Source organism: Ciconia boyciana, chromosome 2 (genome assembly GCF_034638445.1).
Source record: "Ciconia boyciana chromosome 2, ASM3463844v1, whole genome shotgun sequence".
NCBI lineage: Eukaryota > Metazoa > Chordata > Aves > Ciconiiformes > Ciconiidae > Ciconia > Ciconia boyciana.
Genome location: NC_132935.1, coordinates 57,546,792 through 57,574,699, shown reverse-complemented (window position 1 = coordinate 57,574,699; position 27,908 = coordinate 57,546,792). Strand labels below are relative to the sequence as shown.

Genomic DNA, 27,908 nt, shown 5'->3' with positions numbered 1-27,908 from the left:
CTTCATTTAATCTACCACAACTCCCAATGTGGGCATGGCCTAACTCTAATGATTATGTGTCACATTCACCCATTATTTGTATTTGGCCAAAGATTAAAAACCTAAAACAGTGACAAAATGCCAGCCTTTCTGCCACTAGAATACAGCACACCCTGGATTACTGACAGACACCAGGACCTTTCTGTCAGCTCCAGCTCCATGATAGTACATTGATTTTATTACTTGTTTCTCTCCAATGAGCACAAACCAAGTTTGGCACTCTGTCAATTAAAAAGCAATTACTTTCATAAGATGCCGAGAATCAAGCAAAAAATGGTCAAAAGGATGAAGACATACTGGAATATCCCACCAGAGCAAAGGTTTGGTTTCCCTTCAGGGTAAACTAAAAAAAAATGGAAACCGCTATACAGCAAAGCCTTCAAGGAATACTCCTGGTGCTGCAGCAAAAACAAAATACACACACCTAAAGAAAGGAGAAAGGAAACAATGCAGCAGACAGCAAACCAGATCCCCTTTATTACACTCTCTATTCATTTGCTGTACTTCTGGAAACTCCACTGAAGAAACGTATTAGATCACAGCAGAATAAATTTGACATTAACTGAAGGGACACCATAAAAAAGTGCTTTCCCCTACTGCATTGCAGCAGAATTGTCAATGATGCTCAAAACGCCTTTAAATCTCTGACAAACATAGCGACTCATGTGATTTACACAAGCCATCAGATGCATGGTTCATGTTATGGTTCTCTGTTATTTGTCAACAACACATTACGTCTCCAGTTGTTCCTTCGCTCTTCTTCATGCTTATGGTCAGGAAATCGTAAGAGGGCATGAGTGCTCTTAGCACTGGGCTGGAACCCTCCTTGGTTTCTGCTCTCTAAGTCCACTCCTTTCCATGTCACACACTGCCTCCTTGTCTCTTTCTATGCTTCAGACATATTGAATCTATTAATTAACATTTCCCATCTTCTGGTCCATAAAGATCAGAGTCCTAGTAACTGCAATATCTATATTTAAAAGTGACCAATGTTTTGTTATAGCAATACAAGACTACATACAGTAGTGAGCAGGATTATCCACAATGCAATCTGCCTTAAGGAAAACTCAAGAGGCATAGGCTTTTCTTTAACTTTTTTTTACTGTTCCTGAAATACCCTGAAAAAAAAATTACTCTGAATTTCCCCCCTACATTTTTAACAAACTATTTCAAAGTCCACCGGAGTGATCACAGATGTGGAGTGTTCCTCCATATCTGTCTCATGCAAAATGGATACACAGAAATTTATCCTTGAAACAGAATTCTCTTTGAAAGTGTTGAAGGAATTAATGCAAATTCAGTAAACTTCAAGTTATCCCATTACTGCACTTCAGTCTTGTGAAGAAACACTACTTCTGAAATACCTGTTTCCTGATTTGGATATCCATGACCTTCTAAAGCAAAAATTGTCATGTCATAAATGCAAGTGGAGATAAGTATATAGCATGTGTATGCATTCAGGCTATTTGCATTTACTACCTTGGCTGCATGTCATTAATACCAGATTTTGTTTGGCTGCACTAAACCAACCATGAGACATTTGCACCTGTTCCAACATCATCGCACAATCTCCAGGCAAAAAATGAAGCAAAATCATATATATGTGAAGCCATTTGACAGCCTATCCATCAAGAGATCACAAGTAGTTCCGTGTTAACACACCCAAAGACGAACGTGACTAGTGTGTGCAGGCATGTGCATGCTTTCTCTCTTGATTTCCCTCCTGCCCCCATCTCAACCACATGAAACTTTTTGCTCCCTACTGACTACAGAATGACACATACAGAAAAACAGCTATCTGAATTTCAGATCACATACTAATGTGCATGAACAACAAAGGAAAAAAACCTTAATCCTTATATTAGAGAATATTAAGACCTAAGGGGAAAAAAAAAAATCACATAAGCCTTCTACATACATCTCCCTCTGTCTGAATCAACAGAAGACAAGGGTGCTTTCTTTTCCTTTCCAATGTTCCTCAGCAGCAGGGCTTGTCACCAAACTCCTGTCTTGCATCAGGAATAGTCTGAAGTATTTCAAAGGGGGGAGAAATAACTCTCCACTGGTGTTGCAAAGAAAATTAGTTCTCAGGAATTCCTACGAGATGCAGTATCTGGTACGTTCGGGAGGATAAACATTAAGACCACTGAAGTACCAGAATAATATCTTACTTAAAGGAGAAATTTTAAATATATCAGTGTTTCTGCATCTCTTTGATAAAAGCTTTAAAATATCTTGCTCAGTTGGTGTTGCTACACAGCTGCCTTACCCTCCAAGTCCACCCAGCTTTAACCGCTCACTCCTTACACACCAGCCTGTGCTCCGGGCTCCAGTGCAGCTGAGAGGATCCTCATTCTTTCTCCAGCTATTCAGCTTGGAAAATCATACATTTACACAAGACGGGAGCCAGAAAATTACTGGATGGTGGTCAGTTAAATAAAACACTTGGCACCAATAAGACACATGGGGTACCATAGGTCTTTACACTTCATGAATTCTCTGCTATATTATTACTAACACAATTACTCTGGGACAGTTGTTGAGCAGTGCAGCAGAGAAAGCATTGGCTAGAAAGTTGTCAGCCGCACACACACACACACAAAAAAGAAGTCCCTGTCTTCTGCTATAAGGTTTTTGCCTTTAATTCCTGAATTGCAGTCAGTTAGTGACAGGCAGAGGATGCAAATCCCAGAATGCATCTGTGTTCATACTGCCTCACATCGCAGACGGCAGCAGAACCTCTCCCCAGCGTGAACAGAGCAGTCGTGACAGTCCTCATCCCTCCCTCCCTCCCTGCCTTTGCGGACAAATTGGAAAGTGGCATTTTTTTGAGGCATAGTCCTTTCAGCAAATTCCAGCTGGAGCCCTCTCTTCCATCAGCCAACATACCATTGCATCACTCCTTCCATTTTCATCTAACTTCCCCCCACACCAACTTGTTGATTTCTGTCCTTAATGCCGCATTTTGTCCATGAGGCATTTCATAAAATTTTGTGGCTGCAAGGAGAGTTGCAATTGTAGCAGAATCAGCCAGCCCTAGAGTTGAAAATCTCTATTAACAACTTATACTGCACACTGGCTACTGTTTTACATACTCTTCACCCACCCTCTGTAACCTGGCTCTTAATCACCTGATTTCCCAGGCCCACATTCAGAGAATTGGAGAGAAAGGAAAATTTGTCATATCCATCACAGCTGGGATCTGAACCTCTTGAAGGGCCCATTTATCATGTGATAACACACTCCAGCAAAAAATAAATGCATTTGCCTACATTTAGGGGGCAGGTGAGGAGGAGATGGGTGTGAGCACAAGGAGGGAGGATTGGACCTCTATTTGTTCTCAGGCATCCTGAAAATCACAGTATGGGTTAAGTCTTCTTCCTTATGACCAGAGCCACACTCTTGCAGAGCAGTCCCCGTGTCTCCTGCCTGCAGCACAGTGCACTGCCCGAGAGTCCATTAGCAGCACAGCTGGCACGAGCCCCTCCGGCTGCAGGCAGCCAAGGCAGCCCTTGCCACCAACTCTCCAAGAAGGCAGGGAGTGGGAGCGTTAACCGGCAGCCAGCTCTGCCAGGCTGCTGGCGCCAGCCCCACTCGGGGAAGCTCTCCAGCCAGCCCTCGCGATTCACAGCAGCCGTCAGGCTGGGAAGCGTGTTGGCCTGGACTCAGCTCGAGCATGAGGCAAACCATAAGAGCAGGTAACGCTGCAGCAAGGCTGTACGCAGCACCGACCCCACCTGCCCCAGCAGCGGACACAGCTGTACGGCATAGCAGCCGAACTTGCATGGCAGCGAGCGTGCAGCGCCAGCCAGCACTGGAGAGGAAGGTGATGGGTTGGCCCCGCGGGATTGCTTTCTTCACCGACTTCAAGCGGGTGTTTCAAGTCACGAGAAGCAGCAGCGAGAGCTGGTCCCCGTGCAAATGTTTCGAACCAAATCAATAGTCCAGCTGAGCGTACTTCACTGTAAAAGCTGTCCTAGACGTGGAGCAAAGACGTCCCAGCAGCAGAAAGCCCTCTGCTTGCTCTGCGGCACCATCTAGTGCTAACGAAGTAACAACGCTCTTGGGAAAACAAACCCATTCCAGATTACGCCGAGTTTAGAAATAAAGCAAGATACAAGCACATAAATACATATCCAAAACATGCAAGGCAACTAACGATAACCCATTTTCACTTTACACATGATAGGGCCTACTTCTGTCACTCCAGTATCAAAACGTTTCTGTCAAGTAATCTAAACTGGTTGCACACCAGTTAACATCCCAGCAGCGTGCACCTCGGAGCCCGGCCACGCTCATTACCGCTATTCCCATTAGACTCCGCAGATGAGCCAACAGCCATATGTTCTTTAAACGTACGTGCAGCCTTGCAGCTGCCTCTCACTCCTGTTCCAGGCTGGAGGCTACGCTGCTGCACCACGTTCACACTGGAAATCACGGCTGAAGGGCAACAACAGCGGCTCTGAAACAAAGACCCGGCAGCCTTTTGGAAGGTCGTCACTCGTCACACTCATGCACATCATCTCCAACAGGTACTAAGGCACAGGAAGAGCTGAGCCCAACTCCCAGGGATGCTGGCCTCCACAGACCATTAGCTTAGAGATTAATATCCCTGCTCATACTCAACCAACCACAGATCCCAGGTGGTTCCCTCCTGCTCTGGAAAGTTACATCTACTTGCTCCAATTTTATTACCACTACTAGTTGTTGGAGTTCAGGGGGCTTCTTTTTCTATTTCCTACATCCAGAAATGTTCACTACTTATTATAAACCTAGATGATACAAAAAAAAAATTTTTTTTTTTTTCCAAGAGCAGCTTAGTTCTTATCCTTTTTACAGCTGCTTATTTGCAGCATCCAAGGGATGATTCCTGTCACACTGAAGAACTTCAGTGCCAGATTCTTCAGCCTTCAAGTATTCCAGCAAGTTTGACTTTAAAATAGTTGAAAATGTGATTTTTCTGCAGTGATGAAGTCTCCAAAGAGTTAGAGTTCACATCCTTAAATTGTGTAAAGATCTATGGCTTTTGAAATGTTGAAAAGTAGTTGTTTTTCAAACTCCCCACTGGATCCAACTGAATAATGACAATCTTGCATTCTCATGGACAAAAACCACTTTGAAAATCGTACCCAAGTGATAAATATGATTAATTAACTCTAACGAACACAGCATTCTTAAAATTCACATTTATACTTCAAATGCCCCCACCCTCTTCACTATTTCTGCACAAATTCAGCACATACAGAAACCTACTTATGTCACTTTTACATGTTCTTGCTGGACAGCAAACACCATTCCTAAAATTATCCTTGCTAGAATGTTGAAGTTGTAATGGCTAGGGCATTCTCCACATTAAACTGACCCTCAGTTGTTTTGGTGTGGGCACCTCTTTTAGCCTCCAGCAGAGCCCAGAGGCACACACGATGCATCTCTCGCAGTCGCTATCGATACTCAAAGCACAGTTTGGTGCAAGAACCTTTCTCACGTCTCTGCGGCTCCTGTTAACGTTCTCAGTCCTTTCTGGATTTCAGCACATTTAGGTAAATCTTGGAGCATATTTGTGTATTCTTCCAGAAGACTTCAAGAGTTTGCTACACATTTAGCCAGCCCAACTATGGAAACAAGTGCTTTATCTCTATGGCAGATCTAAGAATCTGTATGTCCTCCCTCATCATTAGAAACATAGTCTTTTTAAACCATAACTATGCCTTGCATAATTAGCCAAGATTAAGGAAGACAGAGGACTAGAGAATCAATTATTTCTCTCTATTTCGAGTGGTTAAAGATGACAAATTCAGGTCTGACAATCACCCAATATAACAGTTTTGTTTTCTGAATACAAGCCTTTGGGAAGTGAAGTGAGAACAATAAACCACCAAGATGTTACAATCAGCAGAGAGGCAAAACACATACATACCTCTTATTCTGAGTGGACAGAATTACCTAAGATGCATCACCATCTCAAATAATGAAAGCCAGCAGAAAGGTACAAAAAGGTCAGTTAGAAAAACAAAAACCACAGGATAAATGAAATGGGCTGTAAGCAAATGTCTAGTGAATAAGCTACAAAGACTGGACACCACTGACTCAGCACTCAAACCTGAGCCACTAGGCTCTCAAGACTTAGTCCTTAATCACATAATATACCTGCAATACTTGGTGACAAGATCTGCAGACAAACAGTCACACACAAAATCTGCTTGAGACTAAAAAACAATATTCATTTTCAAACAGTGGTGCTCAGCAGGACCTGATCAACAACAGGGAAAGCTAGCACAAACGTGTTAGTTTAAAGTTTTATTTTTCATGTTGGTGAAACACACAGCCTCTTCTCAAGAAGCAGCATCTGTAGAGCTGTTACAAACACATTTTGTACTCTAATACACCACAGATTTGGAAAAAGAACAAATAAAACACAGGTTTCACACTGCACTTGGGCATACTGAGTCTTAAGGTACAGATAATTTAGAAATCTTCTGATTTTACATATACATTGCATTGGCCATCGCTCAGCCTTCATGCACAATTGAATTTTATTTTTCTTACAGTCAGCACTGGTTTTGGAAACTTTTTTGCTGTAAATGGTATCTTCTCCACTTTAAATCACTTAAATGATATTTACATAAGTGTGCAAATTGCTTTGAAAGATAGAAACAAACACTGACACATAATACACAGACAGCTTCTTCTATAGTTAAACATTTACTAAGAGGCAGTTAACATTCTTATCACACTTTCATTGCCTAAAATAGGAGAATAAGTTATATAAAATAGAGCATCTTATTTTCAGACACCTCCATTTCTGCAGATTTGGTCTTTGCAGCAACATTGCAATCAAAGATTAAGATTCTACTCCTAAGATTCAGAGAAGCCCCTTTCAATTCAATGGCAGCTTAACGTGTTTAGTACAAGTTACTTTTGTCTCATTTTCCACACTTGGCACAGGGAAAAAAGAAAAAAGCTGGGGGAGTGGGAAGACAGTCTTGCACATCTATTTTATTTTTCTGGCAATATGAAAAGTATGCTTTAAGAATCTAATGCATAAATTTTAATTTTTCCTTTAAGGGCATGTTAGTGTTTCAAGCACAGTTTAAATAAAGTCTGCAAGTTCTTTCACAGAAGCACACAAGGCTCCCAATTTTTCTTCTTATGCATGTCACCTTCTCAGATATATACAATTGTTCACACACACAAAAAAGTAGACTCCTTCGGACCATTCAACAAAACTGATTTCAGAATTGGAAGCAGCAGGAAAAGCTTGAAGAAAGTTACTTAGTGTTCCCAGTGCTCCTACATATGCAGTTGGTTTTCTACTTGTGATAAAGACTCCCCATTAAAAGTGCACAGCCACCTTCGTGAACAAATTCAGAAGGCAGAAGTCGAGTAAACTGGAGTAAGTTGCTCCAATGGTGAAAAAAGAAGAGTTACAGGAAAGCGTTCAAAACCATCTTTCATGTATACTTGTAATCAGAGAAAAACAACTCAATTCCCAAAACTTCATTCAGACTATTTTACAGAAGAGCAAAAACTTCTATATACATCATTAATAACAAAGGGAAATTACCTGTCAGACAGTAAAGGACTACAGGTGTAGTCTCAAATAGCTTTAAAATCCAAGCTGATTATAGCATAATACAAAGAGACAAAGCTGCTTTTTGAACACCCATTAAATTGAATAACGTGACTTTTACAGCAGCCCTGCCTGCAAATCATACTGTAGCTTGTGCACCACCCCACCTCACAATGCTGTCAAGTACCATCCACCCCAAGGAAAGTGAGTATTAACCCTCTAAGTTTACCTTCATCACAATTATGTCTACACACTGATGTCAGATATCACATGTGTCAGACATATGCTTGATATTTTTGGCGACATCCAATTTCTTAATACGGCAGAAACTGTACCAACACTTAACACTGTGCTTTTGGTCTATTGTTTATTGAACTTTGGGCATCACTTATCACACACAAATCCCTGCTGGATTCCAAGTGATCTCACCCTAGTGCAGATCTTGATTAGGTTCTTCTGAAGAAACAGACCACAGGTACAACTTCCAGTGTTGTCAACTTTTAAGCATAAAATGGTCAAACAAATTTAAGACGCTACAGAAGCTTGCAAAACACAGGACAACTTGAAACCAAATAAAAATAGAGAAGATGCATTAAAATTTGGTTACTTTGGATTCTGAGCTAGTTTGAAAAATGCCGTTTGTAAGAGATAGCTGTTCTATCCTTTGAAAATATGAAAGAATGATCTTTGTAGACTAGCGTACTGATTAGTAAATAAATACCTAGAACACTCATGAACTCAAACGTATCGTTTGAGTGTATCGTTGAAACAGTCCACCTAAGTTTTTGTTGAACATTGTCTTCAGAGCTTTATATTCAATACACATTATCTGCTACCTTCAGTTTCTTTTTTGGTTATGGCATGCTTCAGAAACACTGCTGAGGAAGGCTGTCCACTCCTTCCATTCCCAAAGTGTACATTACAAACACTATGCATTTATTTCCAAAGACTTCAGGTCAATAAAATTCTTAAGATGAAAGATGTGTGTGTACTTTTAAGCTTGCAAGATAGCATCAAACTAGTTGACTTAGTATTTTCCACACCCACATGGATACTGCTTGCAAAGAATAAGGTATTAAAATAATATTTTGCAATGGAGTAAAAACATGTTGAAAATAAACTGAATGCTCCCCCTAGTGCTTATACTAGTGAAAAATCCTGCTTGGCACAGTCTGCCTTAAATGGTGTTAAATAGGAGATAAACAACCAGATGAACGATTGTATATTTAACTCAGAAAACAGTCACAAACATATTACTGGGACCAAAAAGTGTCAGCTGTTGGAATCCAACATTTAAAATTTCGTACCGCTTTTCCTACTCCTGTGCTTCTGGGGTTTTTGTTTCTTTTAAACTGTGCTTTTAGTAAAAATTTCTCTCTAATTTTACCCATCAACTGAAGGCAGGGCCCTGAGGAAGCTCCTACCAGGTAAGAGATTAAGTCAAAGATGTTTCAAGATGATAGGTACAATCATGGTTTTTCTCTTGTATTGTACCCAGAAGCTGCCAAGTTAACATTAGCATTTCCATATCACAATTGCAATGAAGCTCTGGTAAATCTGGTACCTTTGGATATGCTCAACATCACAAATAAGTCAGATATCTAAGACAACCTATGTCTGTAGCTAGCATAGTCCACCAGAATATTCATCCTCTTCCTCATCAGCATGAGAGCCCACTGCGGCTGGTCCTCTTGCTTTGTCTTGTGCAGCGTTTGGTGATTTCTTCTTGATTCCACCTCCTGGGACCACCAACGTAAGACCAAGCTTGGCATACTGACAATAACAAGGCAAGTTTAATTTTTGTACTATCACAGAAGTAAAATCTTGTTGAATTACACTGCACAGAAGTGACTGACGCTCACAATAAACAAGCAGGTAACATTCAGTACAGAAAACAGATTGATGCTGCTTTCAGTGTATATTTTTCCAGCTTAGAATAAGCCTAACATTGGTTCATTTTTTCTATCAAACACTCTTTGAGAAGGGGATGTGAGATCTGTATTGATACTGCTTATTATAGAATAATTTGGCCACATCCTACAGCTTCTGTGGTTGAAGCTTTATGTAAAAAAAAAATAATTTTTCAGTATGCAGCTCTGTATACGTTACCTAGTAATAGTTCATGTAAAAAGTCTTACAAGTGTTTTTCCGTAAGAATAGTTATTCTTAATTTTTACTATTCAACATAGTAACAAAGTAAAATGAGTCTATACTGTTACAAAGTTTGACATGGATGGATGTCTCCTTTACCTCACACCTTTCCTACCCTTACACTTCCTATAATTTACAAGTACAATTAAAAAAAAAGGGGGGGGAAACACAACTACTTTCTTAAAATTAAAAACAAAAATCTTTCACTAATTAGTACCTTGCTAAGGAATAAGCGTTGGAAAAAAAAACCCCCATTCAACAATGCCATCCTGTAAGCATCATATTCTGTAATGTTTATGCACACATATCAGCTATATGTTATTTCTGAGATAAAGCATAAGCAGCAAACTGTTCTGGCCCCTAAGGAACCAAGCAGAAGGGAACTGAATTTTGGTCAACTTGTCAAACAAACTCAGCAATTCCGTAACAACCTGCTCTTTCACCTAAGCCTTCCCATCATCTGAAAGGAACAACAATATGGGAATTTACATTGGCAGGTGGCAAAGTAAAAGAATACATGAAGTTCACAGGCACAAGGTAAGATGACAGAGCAAGTCACAATAAATACATGGACCCTGCTCTTCTTATTTTCCTCTACTAGAAGAAAGTCTCTCTCAACCTGTGCAAGCAAAAGGATTATAAAAAAATGCACAGAAACTGCCTACTTACATCATTGTCCATGTATTTGAAGAGTGGCAAATTACAGACTTCAGAAACTTGATCCTGATCTTGCTGGTCATACCCTTCTAAAAGTTGCTCCAGTGCTGCACAGTCTTCACTTCCATTAAATCCTGGTATACTGAAGGAAATTAAGAGTTCATTTAGGGCATTTCAGCAATCTACTTGACACTCAGCTATTCTATCTTTAGGTGCTGCTGATTAATAGCAGAAGAAGCAGCAGCTTTTAAAAATCTGATGGACTGCTTATTCCACAGAACTGCCTACAGCCACTTTGATTTCTCCAGGTACATGGATCATATCCATAAAATTAAACTTTCAGTAATATTAGTTTGCATGCTGAGAATAAGACCTCAATCATAGACAAGACAAAAAGAGAATATTAGAAATTTTCCTGACTAGTCAATAAACTCTTCCTCCACTTTACATACAGAAAAATTATGCAATGAGTTTCTATGTGTAAGATACAAATTGAAAACTTGGAAAATATGAGCAAGATGTTTAAAGACTGATCTTGAAAAATTCTTTCTAAAAACAAAGTACAATTTCACTTACACATATGTTCAAGTCATTTCACTAAAAACACAGTTTAAGAAAAATATGTTGTTTCAGTATTTTGTTACTGAACTCCTAATGAAAGCTGAAATGGAGAGTTGCTGGGAAAGCCTTGGGAACCAGGGTTAAACACTAATGCAGATTTTGACACCAGAATTTTCTCCTGGATGTTTAAAGAACATCTTCGTCATTTCACCATATTCAACTGGACTACTTTCTGCTTCCTAAATTATCTTTCAGTTCAATCAACTATTAAAAAAAAAGCTACAAAAAGTAGAAATCTTGCTTTTCTTCTTCCCATGTATGACGAGGGCAAGATCTCCTAGGTCAACATTACCAGAAATGTAGTAATTCACATGCTGCAAACTTTTCTTTAACAAAAACATTTAGATTAAACTTTCCCTCAATCTAATCACCATACTAGACAGTTTAATTGATCATACTGGGATGCTGCTATTGCGCATTTTGAGACTGCATTCCATATTTCCATCCTCAAACGGTAATAAAATATGGTAATGACAAGTTAGAATTTCAACTTTTTAAGGGCCTCCACACATGGCATGGCAAAAAAATTCTGAAAAAATTAAAATCAGTTAGCAGCATCCACAAATACCTACTTTTAATCCTAAACATTTGTTTACAATAGCTAATCCATCTCTGTTCCATTTGAAGAACAGACACAACCCAAACGATATCAGTAAAGCAAGAATCCCAGCCATAACAGTATTCTGCTCAGTTTTTAACAAGGAAAAAAATGGGAAGAATGTCTAATTTCCATCTCATCACCTGTCACACATAACTACTTCTTTATGACTAACTTCTTATTTTAGGTTCACTAAGAAGAATCACCATGGTAATTACAGCTAAATCTGTTAAAAGTGAAAAAAATTCCTGATAGTCCTATAACAAGGAATGCTATTATTGTACTGTAACTCAACAGAACTACAGGCTTAAAAGTTCTTGACAGACAGCATTTCCATGGCTCTTTCATAAGAGTAGATCTATATTAATGAAACATTCATTTTAAAATTATAGGACATGAAGTAGACTTACCTATAGCTTTCCCTCACACATCTTTCTGCAGCAACATAATCATTTCTGTGAAGATGAACTAAGACTTGAGCAATAGTTTTCTAAACAAAAACAAAAAACCCAACCTGATGATTCTTTAGAAATTAACAGTAAAATATGAGAAAAATACTGGACTGCTAACATTTAGCATGAAAAAGGTCATTTCAATCTGCAATGATTCTAAGATACTGACACAAGAGAGTCAGTATGAAATAGAGCTGGTATGAAATACAGCTGGTATGAAATAGATTATCCCCTATAACATTGTAATGAACTGTTGCACCAAGTAACAGCTTTTGTGGTTTGTTATTTTTGATAACATTTTTATTTTTTGTGTGTTTGTTGTTTTTGACAACTCCTGTAGATAACAGCATCTTATCTTCAACATTATAGTAGTGAAAAAAAGCACAGTTAGAGGTTGAGGAAACATGCACTACCACAAACTCTCATAATTTAGCAAGGAATGTATCCCTGAATCAAGAGGTACATATTGTCAGTCAGATGTCAGTAGTTACCCAGAAAAACTTGAAACGCACTATCAGAAATTGTCTCTTAGAATTTACCTTATAGCATGTTGGGTAATTTTCAATTTCCTTATAAATACTTTTTTCCTTTTGAAGAGACAATGCAGCCTCATCTAATCTAAAAAAAACCAAAAAACAGTTAGGTGTATCAGTACCAGGATGTAATGAACCTGAGGCTAATTACAAAGTGTTTAACTAATACATGGCAAGTCTACTAGAATAAAAAGCAACACAATTAAAAATCAGCAGTAGATCTTACTAACAGAGTAGATAAAATATATAGTCAGCAATTCCTTTCGTATACATGCAGGCTAAGAACATCTCTGGTATTCATTCAGAGAAACCTCATTTTTCATAACATTGTAAAAGATGTTATGCCTCTTACCCTAACAGATTTCTGTATGTCATGAGGTTACTATAAGCTATCCGTAAGTCTGATATCCATGAACTATCAATATTAAGTCATAGTAACTGCTTCCGCGTTTGAATACTCTTTTAATCGTCATAGTAAACTTCTAGAAATTAGCAACAGCATGTGAGCTATAAAGCAGCAGAGCAAACAAGTCTTTCAGATGTTCTGAAGCTATGTTGACTTGCTTTCACAGAAAGACTTTCAAGTTACTTTGCAAATTTCCTTTTCTGACTACAATGCTGCAGTAAATAAAGTGTCTTAAAAGTAGAGTTAGAAACCCAGACAATTTCTTAAAGGAACTACATGTTTCAGTGAAGCAAGACTAAGCTGAACTGCAGGTCAAGTTTGGTGCTAGCAGTGAACAATTACAATAAATTCCCATTGAGACTGCAAGATACACTCTTCTTTAGGAAGTCCAGAATCAGACTGCTGCAAACAGATTTTTTTCCCCTCAGGTTAGTCACCGAATTTCTGTTTTATATTCCACAGCTATAAAAGACTTTCAAGTACTTTCTACATATTGGTGCTGGAAGAAAAAAAAAAATTCCTGAAGTAGTTTAAGAATTAATGAAAACTGGTGTATGTGCTTTCTAGCTACTCAACAAACACAAAGGAAACAAAGCCTTACAGCCCACATTCTCCCATCCCAGAACACAAAACAGGTGGTTCCTGGACGAACATGGCATATCTCACAGAAACGGAATTTTAGTTTGAAACACGTCTCAAAAAAGAATTAAGTAACAGTATATAAACCCAACAACAGCAAGAAAAAAACCCCAATGAAAATCACCATTAAAGATTCAATTACATTAAAAAAATAAAGACAAAGCTATACCTGCGCCCTCTGACTAGAAGTCTTGATGCCTTTCCTAGCATTTCTAATGCTTGCCGTAAACGTTCTTCATTCTAGAGAAGAATAAAAAGAATTCATGCATTCGTATTTCATTTGCATAGAATTCAGACCACTAGACCTCAATGTAAGTATGTCATCTGTAACTTAGAACAACTGTTAATTATTATATTAGCAATTCACACACTCAAGGGAAACATTAAGAGTATTGGTGCACCCAAGTCCCACAGCCAGATCCCGTATGGATCTACAGAGCAAAGTAGCATCAACGCGAACTTGCTAATCTGGAAACATGTGACAACTGACGATAGAGAAGTACACCAAAGGCAGTACCAAAAAGGCAAATCAGCTCTTCATGGGATGAGTAGAGCATCAAGCAAACTCTTCTCTTCTGTGCCTTCAAGGATTTCAAACTATTTTAGGCTCCAGGAGTCAAAAGCAGCCATGTTCCCTACCCTCTGGGCTGCCCAACAAGACGCAGAAAACTTGACAACATACAAAATTCAGATTCAGTCAAATCCTAAACTGAGAAAAAGGCAAAACAAACTGACTCCTAATTTTTATAATCTCCTTCTCTACAGCATAAGCAGCCTTCAGCTTCATGACTCGGTCACTGATGTGAAAGGAAGGAAAAATAGTTTAGAACCTAATTTTAGGCTTTTTCTTAACTTTATAGCTGACCCTAAACACCAATTCATTCATCTTCATATACTTTCTGGGACTGGAAAGTTCTTTGCTGGGGTGGGGGGGTGGGGGTGGGGAACAACACAAAAAAACCCCACTTACTTCAAACACTGATGCTGCTTGCTGATAGAGCTGCACAGCCTTCTCTGGGCTCACATTTTCTATTAACCTGTAATAACATAAATCATTTCTCTTCAGATGAAATGAAAATAGTTTTTACCTAAAAGCAGCAAAACGACAAGAAAGAAAACCAAAGGCATACCCATGCCCCGCATGCATTCTAGCCACCAACACCACAGACTTACTTTCCAGCGCGTTCCAGTGCAATAGCTGCTGTATCTGGTGTCCCGTTCTCCAGGTACATCATACTGGCTTTCTCGATCAGCTGCACTGCTTCAGGGAGTCTCTGCATCTCCTGCAAAGAAACAGTCAGAGGGACTGTCAGGAATTATGCTTACGTACAATGAAACAAATTAAAGCAAACTGTAATATCTAACTTATAAAGATTCTAATTTTTATTTACAAACTTGTAGAGAGAGGGAAAGTTGACCACCAACTCCATAAAATTCACTTGTAAGTACCAGACTTTCATGTAAGGCATGAATTTGTGGTAGTTTAGAGCAGAAGCAGCACCACTCTTCCATTACCATCTGCCATGAGGCCCTCACCTTTCCTTCTACAAAAGAAAACCCTTTTTTTTCCCCCCCAATTACAAATGTCGCTTCCCTAACCTACTGAGGATATTGGTGGGGACTATGAGTCAACAGAAAAATATCACTTTAATATGCAATTCACTTACATATATTTGTAAAATGGTTCAGTGCACAATATTCTTCACTATCAAATAGAACTTTTTAATAAAAAACTAGTAAATGAAAATACCTTTAGCATCATGCCAGCTTGTTCATAAGCTCTGCAGAGAAAAAATTTACAATTTAGTTAGATACGGTGTATTTCAGCAAGCTGTAGTTACACAGCAAAAGTTAACATGCATCAGCTATCACTTCACTGTTAATATTTAATGCTTTGAAGATGTTTCAAGTGTTTTATTTAATGAGACAGTGCATGTGTAACATTATCTTCCACAAATGAAGTACTTCAACCACACTCCCCACTAAAATTCTATTCTCATGATCTGATCCACAGTCAATATTTGGATTATTTGTCATTATCTGCTTGCTTTGAAGTACTCTTTAATTAAAAATTTCCTTATAAGCTCAACAGTGTAGAATTTCAAAATTACAGAAAGTTCACCTAAGAAAAAATATTTGATATCAAAAGGTGCTGAAGAATGTCACAATCATCATTTCTTCAGATGGCCATTGCAGGTTTTCCGACTTTCCTAGCCCGCACTTCCATTAAACTGATTTTGAAACAGCGAAATCACTTGAACCATACCACTTACTACAGCAAGATCAAAATGATAGTTCATGCTTGTACCATATGTTAGAAAATTTGTTTCAGATTACTCAGTGCTTCTGTACTTACTTGGCAGCATGGAAGAGACTGGAAGCAACATTGTCAAAGTCAAGGACAAAAGCCACAAAAATATAATGCGGAAAAATTATTAGTGTACAAAAATCTTATACAAGTACTAGTTTCAAAGCAAGGACTCCCGTAAAGGCAAATTGAACCTACTACGCTAGTAGGCAAGGTGTCAAAAATAAATGCTTCTAAGGACAGAATACCAAAGTATAACAACATACCAAAGTATAACTGCATGTAAAGTTGTAAAAGGCACATTTATTTAAAATATGTTCCTGGTTACTAATTACTACTACAAGAACTGTAATAATGTCAGAGTTGCATTTAGTTTATACTATCCATTTGTAGGTATTTAAAAACAACCAAAAAAATAATTTATGAAGCAGTACCTAGACATCTTAGGCACTGGTCAGCATCTTATCACTCCAGATGTTATTAGAAACAACACAGATTTTCTAACCAAAGAAGTTCTTTAGCTTTCCCACTCAGAACGCACAGGAATAGTCTTTTAAAAGACAATTTTGTTATATTTACAAAATGCGCAAATATATTGAATACATCTTCTACCAACCCCCATTACCCCATTCTAAGTAGCAACTAGACAGCTTCTTAGAAGAAAGAATAACAATCAATGAAAAGATACGCTTTATTGTTTTCATGTGCCTCGGCTTCCCGTAAACAGGCTTCCCTTGCCTGGTCAAACTGCTTGGCATTCTTAAAAGCAACAGCTGCAAGAAATCAAATAAAGTTCTTATTTACAGCTTGCCAATTTCCTTTTTTCAGCACTTCTGCTCAAGAATTTAGCCACCTAAAGATGCAAACAGACTCTTTAAATGGTTGCAGTTTACCAAGCTCTTCAAAAAAAATCCCATGACAGTCCTCCTTGCCTTATCAGTCTCTTAGTTACCATTAAAAACACTTACTGTCAACAATACTTCCGTACCATCGCTGTACCATGCATTGTGCGTAATGTGTTTAGCTGGACTTTTGGAATTCACTCATTCTGTATTTTGATTACAGAAGTGTAAAAATGCATATGGATATAGTTTTAATCATTAGAGGTTATGCAAAATCAGCATAGCAGGAATAGAAGTGTACCATCAACTAAGCATACCTATAACAACTTCCTCAACACAGCCATTTCAGGGCACAAATATATATTTTAATATCCTATCAGTCTAATGGAGATAGAAGTAGGATTTAAAATAAATTTCAATTTATAGATGTTCCAGTTGCTCTTCCAAGTTTGTATTTTTTTTATTCAGGCTTAAATGATTGAGTAGGAATGCCTAGAGTAAGAAGCCAAAAAAACACGATAAATTGCTATTATCAAAAAGAATAAAATTGTTTAAGAGCAAAAAGGAATCAACTAGTAGGGATTTTATATTCAGCGTCACACCTGCAGTGGAAAAAAAAGGAGGAAAGAGATCTTACTATGCCTAAAAAAACCTGGTAGCATCTCTCTACCTTACTGACTTACTTACTTACTTACTATGTCTTTGTCAGGACATAATTCATAAGATGATGAAAAAGCAGAGTTTTAAAACCAGCTCAAATATTTTTTGTTTTGTAGGTAAAGTCCAAGGATTTGGGGGTGGACAAGTGAAAGAAGAAAAGCTTTATTTTTATCACACATAGTAATATACAAAGTAGAAGCTGTAAGCATGAAAAAAATTAAAATTGTTTTGACAACGGTTATAGATTTCCAAGTACAATCTGAAATTGATTTTACAGTGCTACTAAGACTATTTTTTTTGTGGTGTCATCTTTGTCTTCACAGCAGTTTTACTTAGACATCAATGTACTGAAAATATGTAACATATTAGCAGGGATTAAGCTTAAAGAATACTTTGAACCCATAAAGTATATGGCCATATTTAGAGCCATACATACCTGCCTTCCCATATTCAGTAGCTGCACTGTCATAATCTGGTTTCCACTTTAAGAATCCAGTTTTTAGACTAAAATGCAAGAAGAAAGGCCTATTAACAACTAGTAAAGATTTTATGTTTTACCTTCAAAGCACTTCAGATATATTTAAAACTTTAGACTACCTCTGAAAAGGAGCAATTACCTATATGCCAATACTATGGTGGCACCACAACTGTAAAAATAACTGCCAACATTGTTAGGAATTGCATAAAGCACTGCAATGATCTCCCATAGTTACATGCCTTGCCCTAACATGCTTCTACTGTCCCCGGAGTCTTCACAAGTCCAGATCCTCAACAGTAAGAAGTCAAGAGAAGAAAAATACTTCCACCTGCACAACGTATCTCAAGACTTCTAATACCACAATACCTGACAATATTTTATTATTTTTTTTTTTTACACATCATGAAGTTTCCAGTGTTCATCTACAGTCATTTTTTGCTGCTGAGAATTACCAAAGACTCTCCATTGCATACACAAATGAAAGAATTTACTTACCAACACAAAGACAAAGCCTCATATGTCATTTATATGTCTACAATAGATCATGACACTAAATGGCGCCACACACACACACAGACATATAAACAGGGAAAAATATACATTGCAAAATGAGGTGAGTCATCAGGCAACGTTGACTTCAATATTATGAATTCCTCACTTCTAAAACAAATATAAAAATTACCATAACTTTAGAGTCCACTGCCATATTTGTTGTAGGCAGATACTTCAGATGCAATACATGCTTAATTTGGAAAAACAGTTATATATAGACTCTACATTGGTTTTGCTGTCTTACTTGGATGAAAGCCACATATTTAACTCTAAAGCAAGCCTTTATATTGGGTTATTTTTATCACATGTAAAGTGTCAAATGCATCGAGCTGATATACACAATGCTTTAACCTGCACACAGTTTGAGATGTAGGTGCCTTTTACTTCAAATGCTTTTGAGGATAAGCTTAAAATGAATTCCAATGAAAGGCACTTTTGGTCAAGTAATTGGAATAAGATACTCTGGTAGAGATTTTTTTTATTCTGAGGTCTCTCCTCTATCACAGTTTATACTTTTGGTCCATGATTTCAGGATGGCCCAACACTATTCTTACTAAAATTATAGCATCTTTGGATTAGTCAGCTCTATTACATCTATACTGTAGTCTGTGAAACTGAGACTTATAAGCAAAATGGCTATATTCAGTGTTAAAACACGCATTAAAAGACTATCATATGTAGATGTTCAGCCCTCTAAGCTAAATGCCAGCACAGGTCTTTGAGGCCATCTAAAAAGAAACAATCATACATTTCTCATAGGCAGGAAACACACCAACTCAGCAAGGTTAAGTAAGCTCTTTTATTCACCACAATCCCCATAACTCTTTTTCTCCAGTCTGCCTTTCTCCCACTAACTTTAGCAGAAGAGCAGAGGTGACTCCCCTCACTTTTTGGTTATGGTGAGAGCAATAAGGGCTATAGGGCCCTTAAGAAAACTGCTCAGGCTCCAGGCCTCTGAGCCATACAGCTTCACCGACACGACTTTTTAGTTTTAGGGCCATTTTAGTCTCCAATTCGGGGAAGAGGGGTGCCCTTCAGCACCCACCCCCTGTAGGGAGTGACACCTGAGACAGAAGAGGGGCCTAGCAGCCATACCCTCCCACTCTCCCCACGCCGGCCTCCCCCAGCCCCGCACTTCCCTCCCCTTCCCCCGAGGTCACGTCGCCTGGCATGTGCGGGCCACTGCTCGGCCCCCTGTGAGGCCACCACCTCCCCACAGGCTGCCCGCTCCCCACCGCTCCGCGCAGAGCATCATGGGAGCTGTAGTTCCCCTAAGGCCTCCGCTCCTCGCACGGGCGCCGGGGAGAACTGTAATTCCCAAGGAGCACCCCACCGCCGCCGCCGCCGCCGCCGCGGCCCAGGGGTGAGGAGAGGGTGCCGAGTTGCAGCGCTAAGTCGCCGGACAGCAGCCCCAGGGCTCAGAGACCGCGGGGGAGGGCGGCCGCGACGGCAAACAGCGCGTTCCGCGGAGCCCCGCTCGGGCAGGAGGCGATACAGCACCTCCATGGGACAGGAGAGCCGGGCAGGCCTGAGAGCCGGGCAGGCCTGAGAGCCCGGGCGCTGAGCTAGCAGCCGTCGCACCCACTCGCCAGCTTCCCCCTCCCTCCACTCCACTCACTATTTCTCCGCTTTAGCGATGTGCTCGAGTGCCTCGTTAATCTTCTGCGCCGCCATCTCACCAGCGCGGCGGACCTGCCCGTGGCCGCTCGACGACGCTCCTCCACCTCCCTGCGCTTCCGCTACGGAACGCCGCAGGGCTCACGGGGCGTCGAGGGGAGGGGCTTGGCCCTCCGCCTCCTCACCGCGCCTGCGCGGCGGCGGGGGCCACGCTGCGGCCGTTGGGGGCAGTTGGTGGTCGTTGGCGGCCGTTGGCGGCTGTTGCCGCGTCAGGGCGGTGGTACCTGGCGCAGCACCTGGCATGGCGGGCGCGGTGGCCAGTGGGCAAGACGCAGCCAACGTCTTGATGGGGGAAGCTGACTCGCTCCTTCCCCGGCAGCCCTGTGGGTGGTATCAGCTGGCAGGGGTTGTGGAGGTGAATGGTTGCTCACAGTCTTGGGCTGTGCCTCACTCCTGGGAGGTACCTCCCTTGCAGGAGCCCCCAGCCCCATCCTGTCCAAGGCCAACAGAAGCGTTTTAGAAAATAGGAATGAGCACAGGTCTGCATTTCCGAGGGTTTTGAAATGGAGGCCAGTTTTTGGTAGAAATGCACAACTCATGGGCCAAAGGCTGAAAAGCACTGCTTGCCCTGCTCTGAAAGAAGCTTCCAGAGGCCTTTTTGCTGAGGCGTACTCCTCTGACTGGTTCGGTATTTGTAAAAACAAGAGGCTGTCTCCAGTCAGGCTGGCACAGAAACTAAAAGCAGAAGGCATGACTGGTGGTTGAGCACACCAAGAGTTGCTAACGCAGGCTGTGCAATCATGCAAGATACCCAAATTACACACTCAGTAACTGAATTGAAAATGTTAAAGTCTGTGTTACTGCCCATACGTCCAGTTTCCTTGACTCCTTATTTTTGTTCATCTGAAACGTCCTTGAGTAACAGAAGATCAGTGATTGAGTCCAGGAAGGTGTTTATTCTCCTAAGCTGGACATCATTATTGTCTTCCAGGAATCTGAATAAGAGAAGGATGTATCAACACTGGAGAGAGAAAGCAAAGTAAGAAGCTGGTTAAACTTGCAAAACTCTTACCAGAGCACAGGAGTCATTGAAAGTCCACATTGTTTACAGAAATCGGACTTTGCGATTGTTTCTACCTTAAATGATGAAAAGAAGCAATATTTACATGAGCTGTTTTACTCTAGGTAGGCATCAAACTCACAGGTCTGAATTGCTCTCCCTTCCGCTTCCTTTTCCCACATTCCCTTGATGACATGGAAACTTAATTTTCTAACTTTGGTCCTTCACTGCACTTGAGTGGCTATCAATTGCAGATGGTGGAAAATCCCTACTAAATCTTAATAATAATACTATTATTCTGTGTCCTAGAACAAAGTCGGAAAAAAGGTTGTAGGGAGGTTTTCTTTTTCTGCTTTCAAAAGCAGATGAGTGGTCACGGGAGTACTGGGAGAAAATAGTTAATCTTGCATAATGCATATGCAAAAAGGTTTCTGGCAAGTGCTCACTGGTAGCAGGTAAAAAGTAGAGGAAGCTATGATCAGAGAGATTCCTCTGTCATCATGTCTGTCTTTTCTTTCCCTTGCTATGGCAGCCAGGATAGATCTGGCCATATAACTGTGAGCTTGCTGCAGTGCCTTTCAAATAAACTTGTGTTAGCTTGGAAAATGAAATTGTAGAACTGCAGCATTAAAGGACAGAATAATCTCAGAGTGTTCTTCTGAAGCACCCAGTTAATGACTTACTGTTTGTGTGTTTGTTTGTGCTAGTGCTCCTGGCCTGCTGTGTTCCCTGGGTTATAAATAGCTGTTCACTTTCTAGTGAACCTACACACGTGCACTGTCTGGTTACACTTTATACTGGAATAACCAGACGAAAGATTTCCAAGAGTAGTATTAAATGAAATAGGATATTCCTGGGTAGCTTTTATTTTGTAGACATGGAACCTCCGGAGGTTTTACATCTGGGAAGGATCATATCACAGCATCTGGTGCTTGGCTGTGAATTAGAATTTGGTGTTGAAAAATGACCAGGTACAACGTGAAAAAATTTTACAGTGATAGCAGTCAGAGTGACAAACTTTATTTAAAGTATAATCTTACCGGTTTTGTTTACTAGGGAGATGTGAACTCAGCAAATAGCTGTACCAGTAGAAGCCATTGATCATTATTAGCCAGTCCTCAGCTGCCCATCACTACGCCTTGCAGAGGGTTTCTGTCTATCTAAGCATTTCTTCATGTATACCATTGCAACTAAAGGCATCAGGTTATCAAAAATGAGCTGCATGAGCTGATACAGTTCATTTTGTCTGAAATGGGTTAAAAAGCACCTGTGTGAGACTTCATGGGGCTAACCTCTGGCAAGAGGCTGGAGGCAGGCAGCTGGGGACAGCACCTTCCACCATTATGGCTGGGTCCACCTACAGCCATGGCATGAGGACATCCTGGGCTTCCTTCAGAGAGCTGTTGCTAGTTGTAAGAGACTATCAGTACGATCATAGCTAAATTTGTTTCCCAATTAACTTTTAACTTTTTTTTGCTGTGAATATGTCATGTTCTTGTTCAGAAAGTCAGGACTGACTGCAGTGAGTTGTATTTTAAATCAGCTGCTGAATCCTATCTGCTACTCCACTGGATCTGGAAGGTGAATTTAAGTTTTCCTAGATCTAGATTTCCCAGCTCTGTCTGATACCCTTCTTTGGCAGCAGGACATGGAAAGTTCTACCTTGTAATTTATTAGTGTCTGAGTTGGAGTCGTAACTACAATAACAACAGCTACACCACCACGCTGAGGAGATTACCTGTGAGGAAGGGAGAGGGATCTACATATTTCTCTTCCCAGGCAAACTGCTACTAACACTAATGGTCTAATGAACAATTGGCTGAGACACATTTTGGGCCCATTATATACAAAAAAATGTGTTCTGCAATCACTCCATCCCAGTGCCAGCACCTCAGTGCTCCAGTACCTTTTCTTTTCCTGTCTTCAGCATTAAATCCATATAATTCATTCGGCTGTGAGACATTACTAGTTCCTGTCTTAATGGATATGGCAGAAAGCAAACAAATAACTCTGAGGGCAGCAAAATTAATAAAGACTGGTTTTCTGTAGATTTGTGTCTCCCTGCGGATTGTCTTTAATTAAACAGCAGAAGACTACAGCGTGAGTATGCCTTTTATTAGATGTCAGAGAATAAAGAGACATTATAAATATCCCAACAGGGGGAAGGAGGCTTTCCAGATTCACTGGACATGAGAGAGGAGGAGGGTATTCTGGTGTCTAGTAAGGTGTTCCAATGTGAAACATTCATAATGCCTTCCCCACTATTTATTGAACACACATAATTTACATGTTCCTTTTCCAGGTTAAGTAAGGTGGCCTGTCCACCTAGGTAAGGCCAGTTGATTTGTCAGTGGGTAAGATGACGTGTCATGATTACCAAGTCCCTTTTAGTCGCTACCTACTATCCCTCCTGCCTCCCTTGCTTCCAAGAAGAGTCCATTTCCCTAGATCCTGACAACCCACAAATGTAATTTATTTACAGTCAAATTAATTTTATACAATAGTTTGCATATGACTCACAAAGATATGTACAATATCTAAAGCTCTTCTGGAGGAGAGTTGAGCCACCTTTTCCTGTTGGATTTTTAAGAGCCCAAGGTCAGATAAAAGCCTGTAATTGCCACCATACCACTTCCCACATGCTCCAATGGGGAATCTGATTAACTCGATATTGTTGGCATTTGTCACCTCCTGGACTTCCTCCTTGATAGTTCCTTACCACCTCAGCCACTGCATCAGCAAGTGATGATAATTTTCTTTCGTATCAGATGGTTATATCCACCACCAGTGCCTGACCACCCTTAACAAATATTAGGTCAGGCTTGTAGAGCTTATTTTGGTGGTCTCGTAGGAGTGGCTCGTGAAACACTAGCCAACCCTTCTTTTGAACTTCTTCAGCCAGTAGATCACACAGTTGGTTATGTCTTTTGATCCTAGCTTCCTGAACTGCTCGGCAATACCCAATAATATGTGTGCAAGTCTCACTCCCAGTTTGACAGTGCTGGCAGATCTTGAGTTTCCTGTATACCCCAATTCCCTCATGGAGTAGACATTAGCTCTTAACTGTAAGGTGGTAACGAGCTTCCTGTGGGGAATGCCCCTATAACATTCAATCCAGTTGTTACTAATCTTGTCTTTTTCAAAGTTGGCAATTCCACAGCCCTGACACGGCAACCTGGTCCAATTCAAAAATTCTTCCTTCCACTAGTTACTAGGTTTTGGAAGGATGACCTTTAGAGCGGAAATTTCCCATTCTGAGACTGGGGCCTCACCGCAAACCACTTCTGGAATCACCATGACTGCTTTTGGGTCCCAGATTGATGGAGTTTTCCCTTCCTCCCGCAGCAATCCACGACTTTCTAAATTCATTCTCCATGCCTTCTTGATGAACTACTGATTTTTTAGTGTCATCAGAATGGTAGACAATTCAGTGCAGCTGACAGGCCTGCGTGCTTGGGATTAATCCCATGAGCCTGATAATACCCAGGCCTCCATTTCATGTGCTGGAATAAAGAATAATACCACAAGTACAGCCAAGTAGATGTAACTGTTCCTTGACAGCAGATTAAATGGCCAAGTCAAGGGCTTGGAGGTACATAGCCTTCACGTCAGTGTGGTCAGCTTGATAAAACAATCAAGGGATAGTAAATCCTTTCAATATGTCTTCCTTCTGAAAAGGCTTCAATGAAGCCTGCCCAGTCTGCCTCAGCCACTCAGTTTTTCTGATGGTTCGGGTTTTGATAACCCAACCCATGGGTCTATATATATAGGTCCAGATATTTCTCAGAGCTGCATGGGTCAGTCATATTGAATGGTATGCCATTGATTGTCCAAGCAGGACAGTCATTGATTGTATAAGAATCTTTCATTGCTGTGATACAGAAGCCATGGCACTTCAGTTCCTGAGGCCAGTCAATTCACAGAAGACTTCAGAAATGTTGATGTTCTTCTGCATTCCATCCCAAGAATCACTCAGTAGCACCAAGTCGTCTGCAAAGGTGTCCTGGTTTCAGCTGGGGTAGAGTTAATTGTCTTTCCAGTAGCTGATACAGTTCTGTGTTTTGAATTTAGTGTGAGAATAATGTTGATAACCCACTGATGTTTTGGTTGTTGCTAAGTAATGCTTACACTAGTCAAGGACTTTTCAGCTTCCCATGTTCTGCCAGGTGCACAAGAAGCTGCTTGGGGCACAGCCAAACTGGCCAAAGGGCTATTCTATACCATATCACGTCATGCTCAGCATATAAACTAGGGGCAGTTGGCTGGGGGGGAGCAATCGCTGCTTGAGAGAGCAATCGCTGCATTGTTTGTCAGGTGGTGAGTGATTACATCACTTGTTTTTTCTTGGGTTTTATTCCTCTCTCTCTCTCTCTCATTGTTTTCCTTTTCATTATTATTATTATTAATAATAATAATAATAATTTTATTTTATTATTTTATTTTATTTCAATCATTAAACTGTTCTTCTCTCAACCCACGAGTTTTCTTACTTTTGCTCTTCAGATTCTCTCCCCCATCTCACCGGGGAGGGAGGGTGAGCGAGCGGCTGTGTGGTGCTTGGTTGCCAACTGGGGCTAAATGACAACAGTCCTTTTTGGCACCCAACATGGGGCACGAAGGGTTTGAGATAATAACAGATTGACCAGAGGGTATTAAGGAATTTATATCCATTAACAGTTGCGGGTCACAATATTGATTAATCTGTTCTCGATATTAGTTTATCTGATCTGCACCATGCTCATTTTTTTTGCTGTTAAAGATAGGTGTTGGCTTTTGCAGTTTGCTGTGCTCTGCAGTGATTAGTGATGTTTTACCTGTGAGATTTGTTATTAAAACACTGTCCTTGAGCTTAATCTGGTATTTGTGCTTTGTACTGAAGCCATGACTGTGCTTCGGGTACCACCTCGTGGAGACAATTAGCAATTACACTTCTTCCTCTGACAGGTTTTTTATGGAGGAAATACAGAATGGCACCTTCACTACCTTCTTCTAGGATGTTTCCTCCTTCACTACAATACCTTTTCAGTATCTTGAACATCCTTGGGTAGTTAAGATACTTCTATTGGTATTTCTTTGGAATATTGTTTCGGTTTTGTCTAAGGTTAATAAGCAATTTAAGAATATCATCCAGAAATCTGCCCCAAGGCTGGATAGTTATGAGTGGCAGGGTGTGTGGGATAGCATGGGCAAATGCCTAGGACAGTGGGCACCTCCAGTGCCCTGTTCAACATTATTCAGTACCCTCAAGGGGAAGAGAAGGTCTCTGGATCTGACGACAAAACAACAGGCACTGTGGCTACTCCAACCCCAGCGACAGGCGCTGTGACTACTCCAACCCCTGTGACAGGCACTGCAGCTACTCCAACCCCTGCGACAGATACTGCAGTTACTCCAATCCCTGCGACAGGGACTGTGGCTGAACCAGGGAACCAACCCATGCCGGTATCAGTCGCCCGTATACACAAGAAGAAATCTTGGAAGCGGAAGTCAGCTTGTTTAGAAAGGGATGAAGAAAAAGCAGGGCCATTGTGAGGAGAGGAGGGGGAAGAGGAAGAACTCATAAACAAGACAGAAACCACCCGATCCCTATCTCTGAGTGAGGTGCGAGATATGCGAAAAGATTTCAGCTGTTGTCCAGGCGAGCACCTTGTCACCTGGCTGCTCTGATGCTGGGATAACAGGGCCAGTAGCCTGGAATTAGAGGGTAGGGAAGCCAAACAGCTGGGATCCCTTTCTAGGGAAGGGGACGCTGACAAAGTGATTGGAAAAGAGGCACAAGCCCTCAACTTCTGGAGGCAACTACTGTGAGGTATGAAGGAAAGATATCCCTTCAAGGAAGATGTTATATATCTTCCAGGCAAATGGACCACCAGGGAGAGAGGTATCCAGTACCTGAGGGAATTAGCTGTGCTGGAGGTGATTTATGGTGACCTGGGCAATGAGCAGTTATCCAAAGATCCAGATGAAGTCCAGTGCACACAACCCATGTGGAAGAAGGTATGGAGCGCACCAGCATCATATGCCAACTCATTGGCAAGACTGACCTGGAAAGATGAAGAGGGACCAATGGTGGATGAAGTGGCTAGCCGACTCCAGGAATATGAACAAAGTAACCCTTCCTCCCTCATCTCAGCTGTGGAGAAACTGTCTCAGGAGGTCCAGCACCTCAAAGAGAATAGGTCCTAATCCCCACCTGTACAGACCAGTATCTCAGCTATTAGGAGTCAGCGTTCCTTTGTTCAAGAGAGAGGATATAGAGGGTACACACCATGGGCAACCCTATGGTGTTACCTGCATGACCACGGACAGGATATGAGGAAGTGGGATGGAAAATCTACCTTGACCCTAGAGGCACGGGTACATGAGTTGCAAGGAAAAACAATCATAGAAGGGGGTTCTTCCAGGAAAATTGCTTCTCCAGTTTCCAGTGGACAGTTCCCTGGACAGAGTAGAAAGACTGATCTTACTCCTGATTTTAATGAAGGAGCTCCTGACTTATGTTTACAAGAAGTAAGTAATGAATACTATGACCAGGACTAGAGGGGCCCTGCCTCCAGCCAGGTGGAGAAAAGGAACAACCGGGTTTACTGGACTGTGTGGATTCGATAGCCTGGCACACCAGACCCACAGGAGTATGAGGCTCTAGTAGGCACCGGTGCACAGTGTACCCTAATGCCGTCAAGCTATACAGGGGCAGAACCCTGTATATTTCTGGAGTATCTCTG

General features: G+C 40.8%; 1 protein-coding gene across 1 annotated transcript; it reads right to left on the bottom strand.

Moving 5' to 3' along the window:
* Nucleotides 1-6,323: 6,323 nt before the first annotated feature.
* NAPG (NSF attachment protein gamma) lies at nucleotides 6,324-20,264 on the bottom strand. Its single transcript, XM_072852759.1, has 12 exons — nucleotides 20,125-20,264; nucleotides 17,913-17,980; nucleotides 16,663-16,747; nucleotides 16,023-16,040; nucleotides 15,417-15,447; nucleotides 14,840-14,949; nucleotides 14,637-14,703; nucleotides 13,836-13,906; nucleotides 12,628-12,706; nucleotides 12,047-12,126; nucleotides 10,430-10,559; nucleotides 6,324-9,382 (listed from the first exon to the last, which is right to left on the bottom strand). The coding sequence occupies exons 1-12, from the start codon at nucleotides 20,178-20,180 to the stop codon at nucleotides 9,233-9,235; spliced, it is 945 nt and encodes a 314-aa protein (XP_072708860.1). The 5' UTR covers nucleotides 20,181-20,264; the 3' UTR covers nucleotides 6,324-9,232.
* Between the last annotated feature and the right edge of the window lie 7,644 nt (nucleotides 20,265-27,908).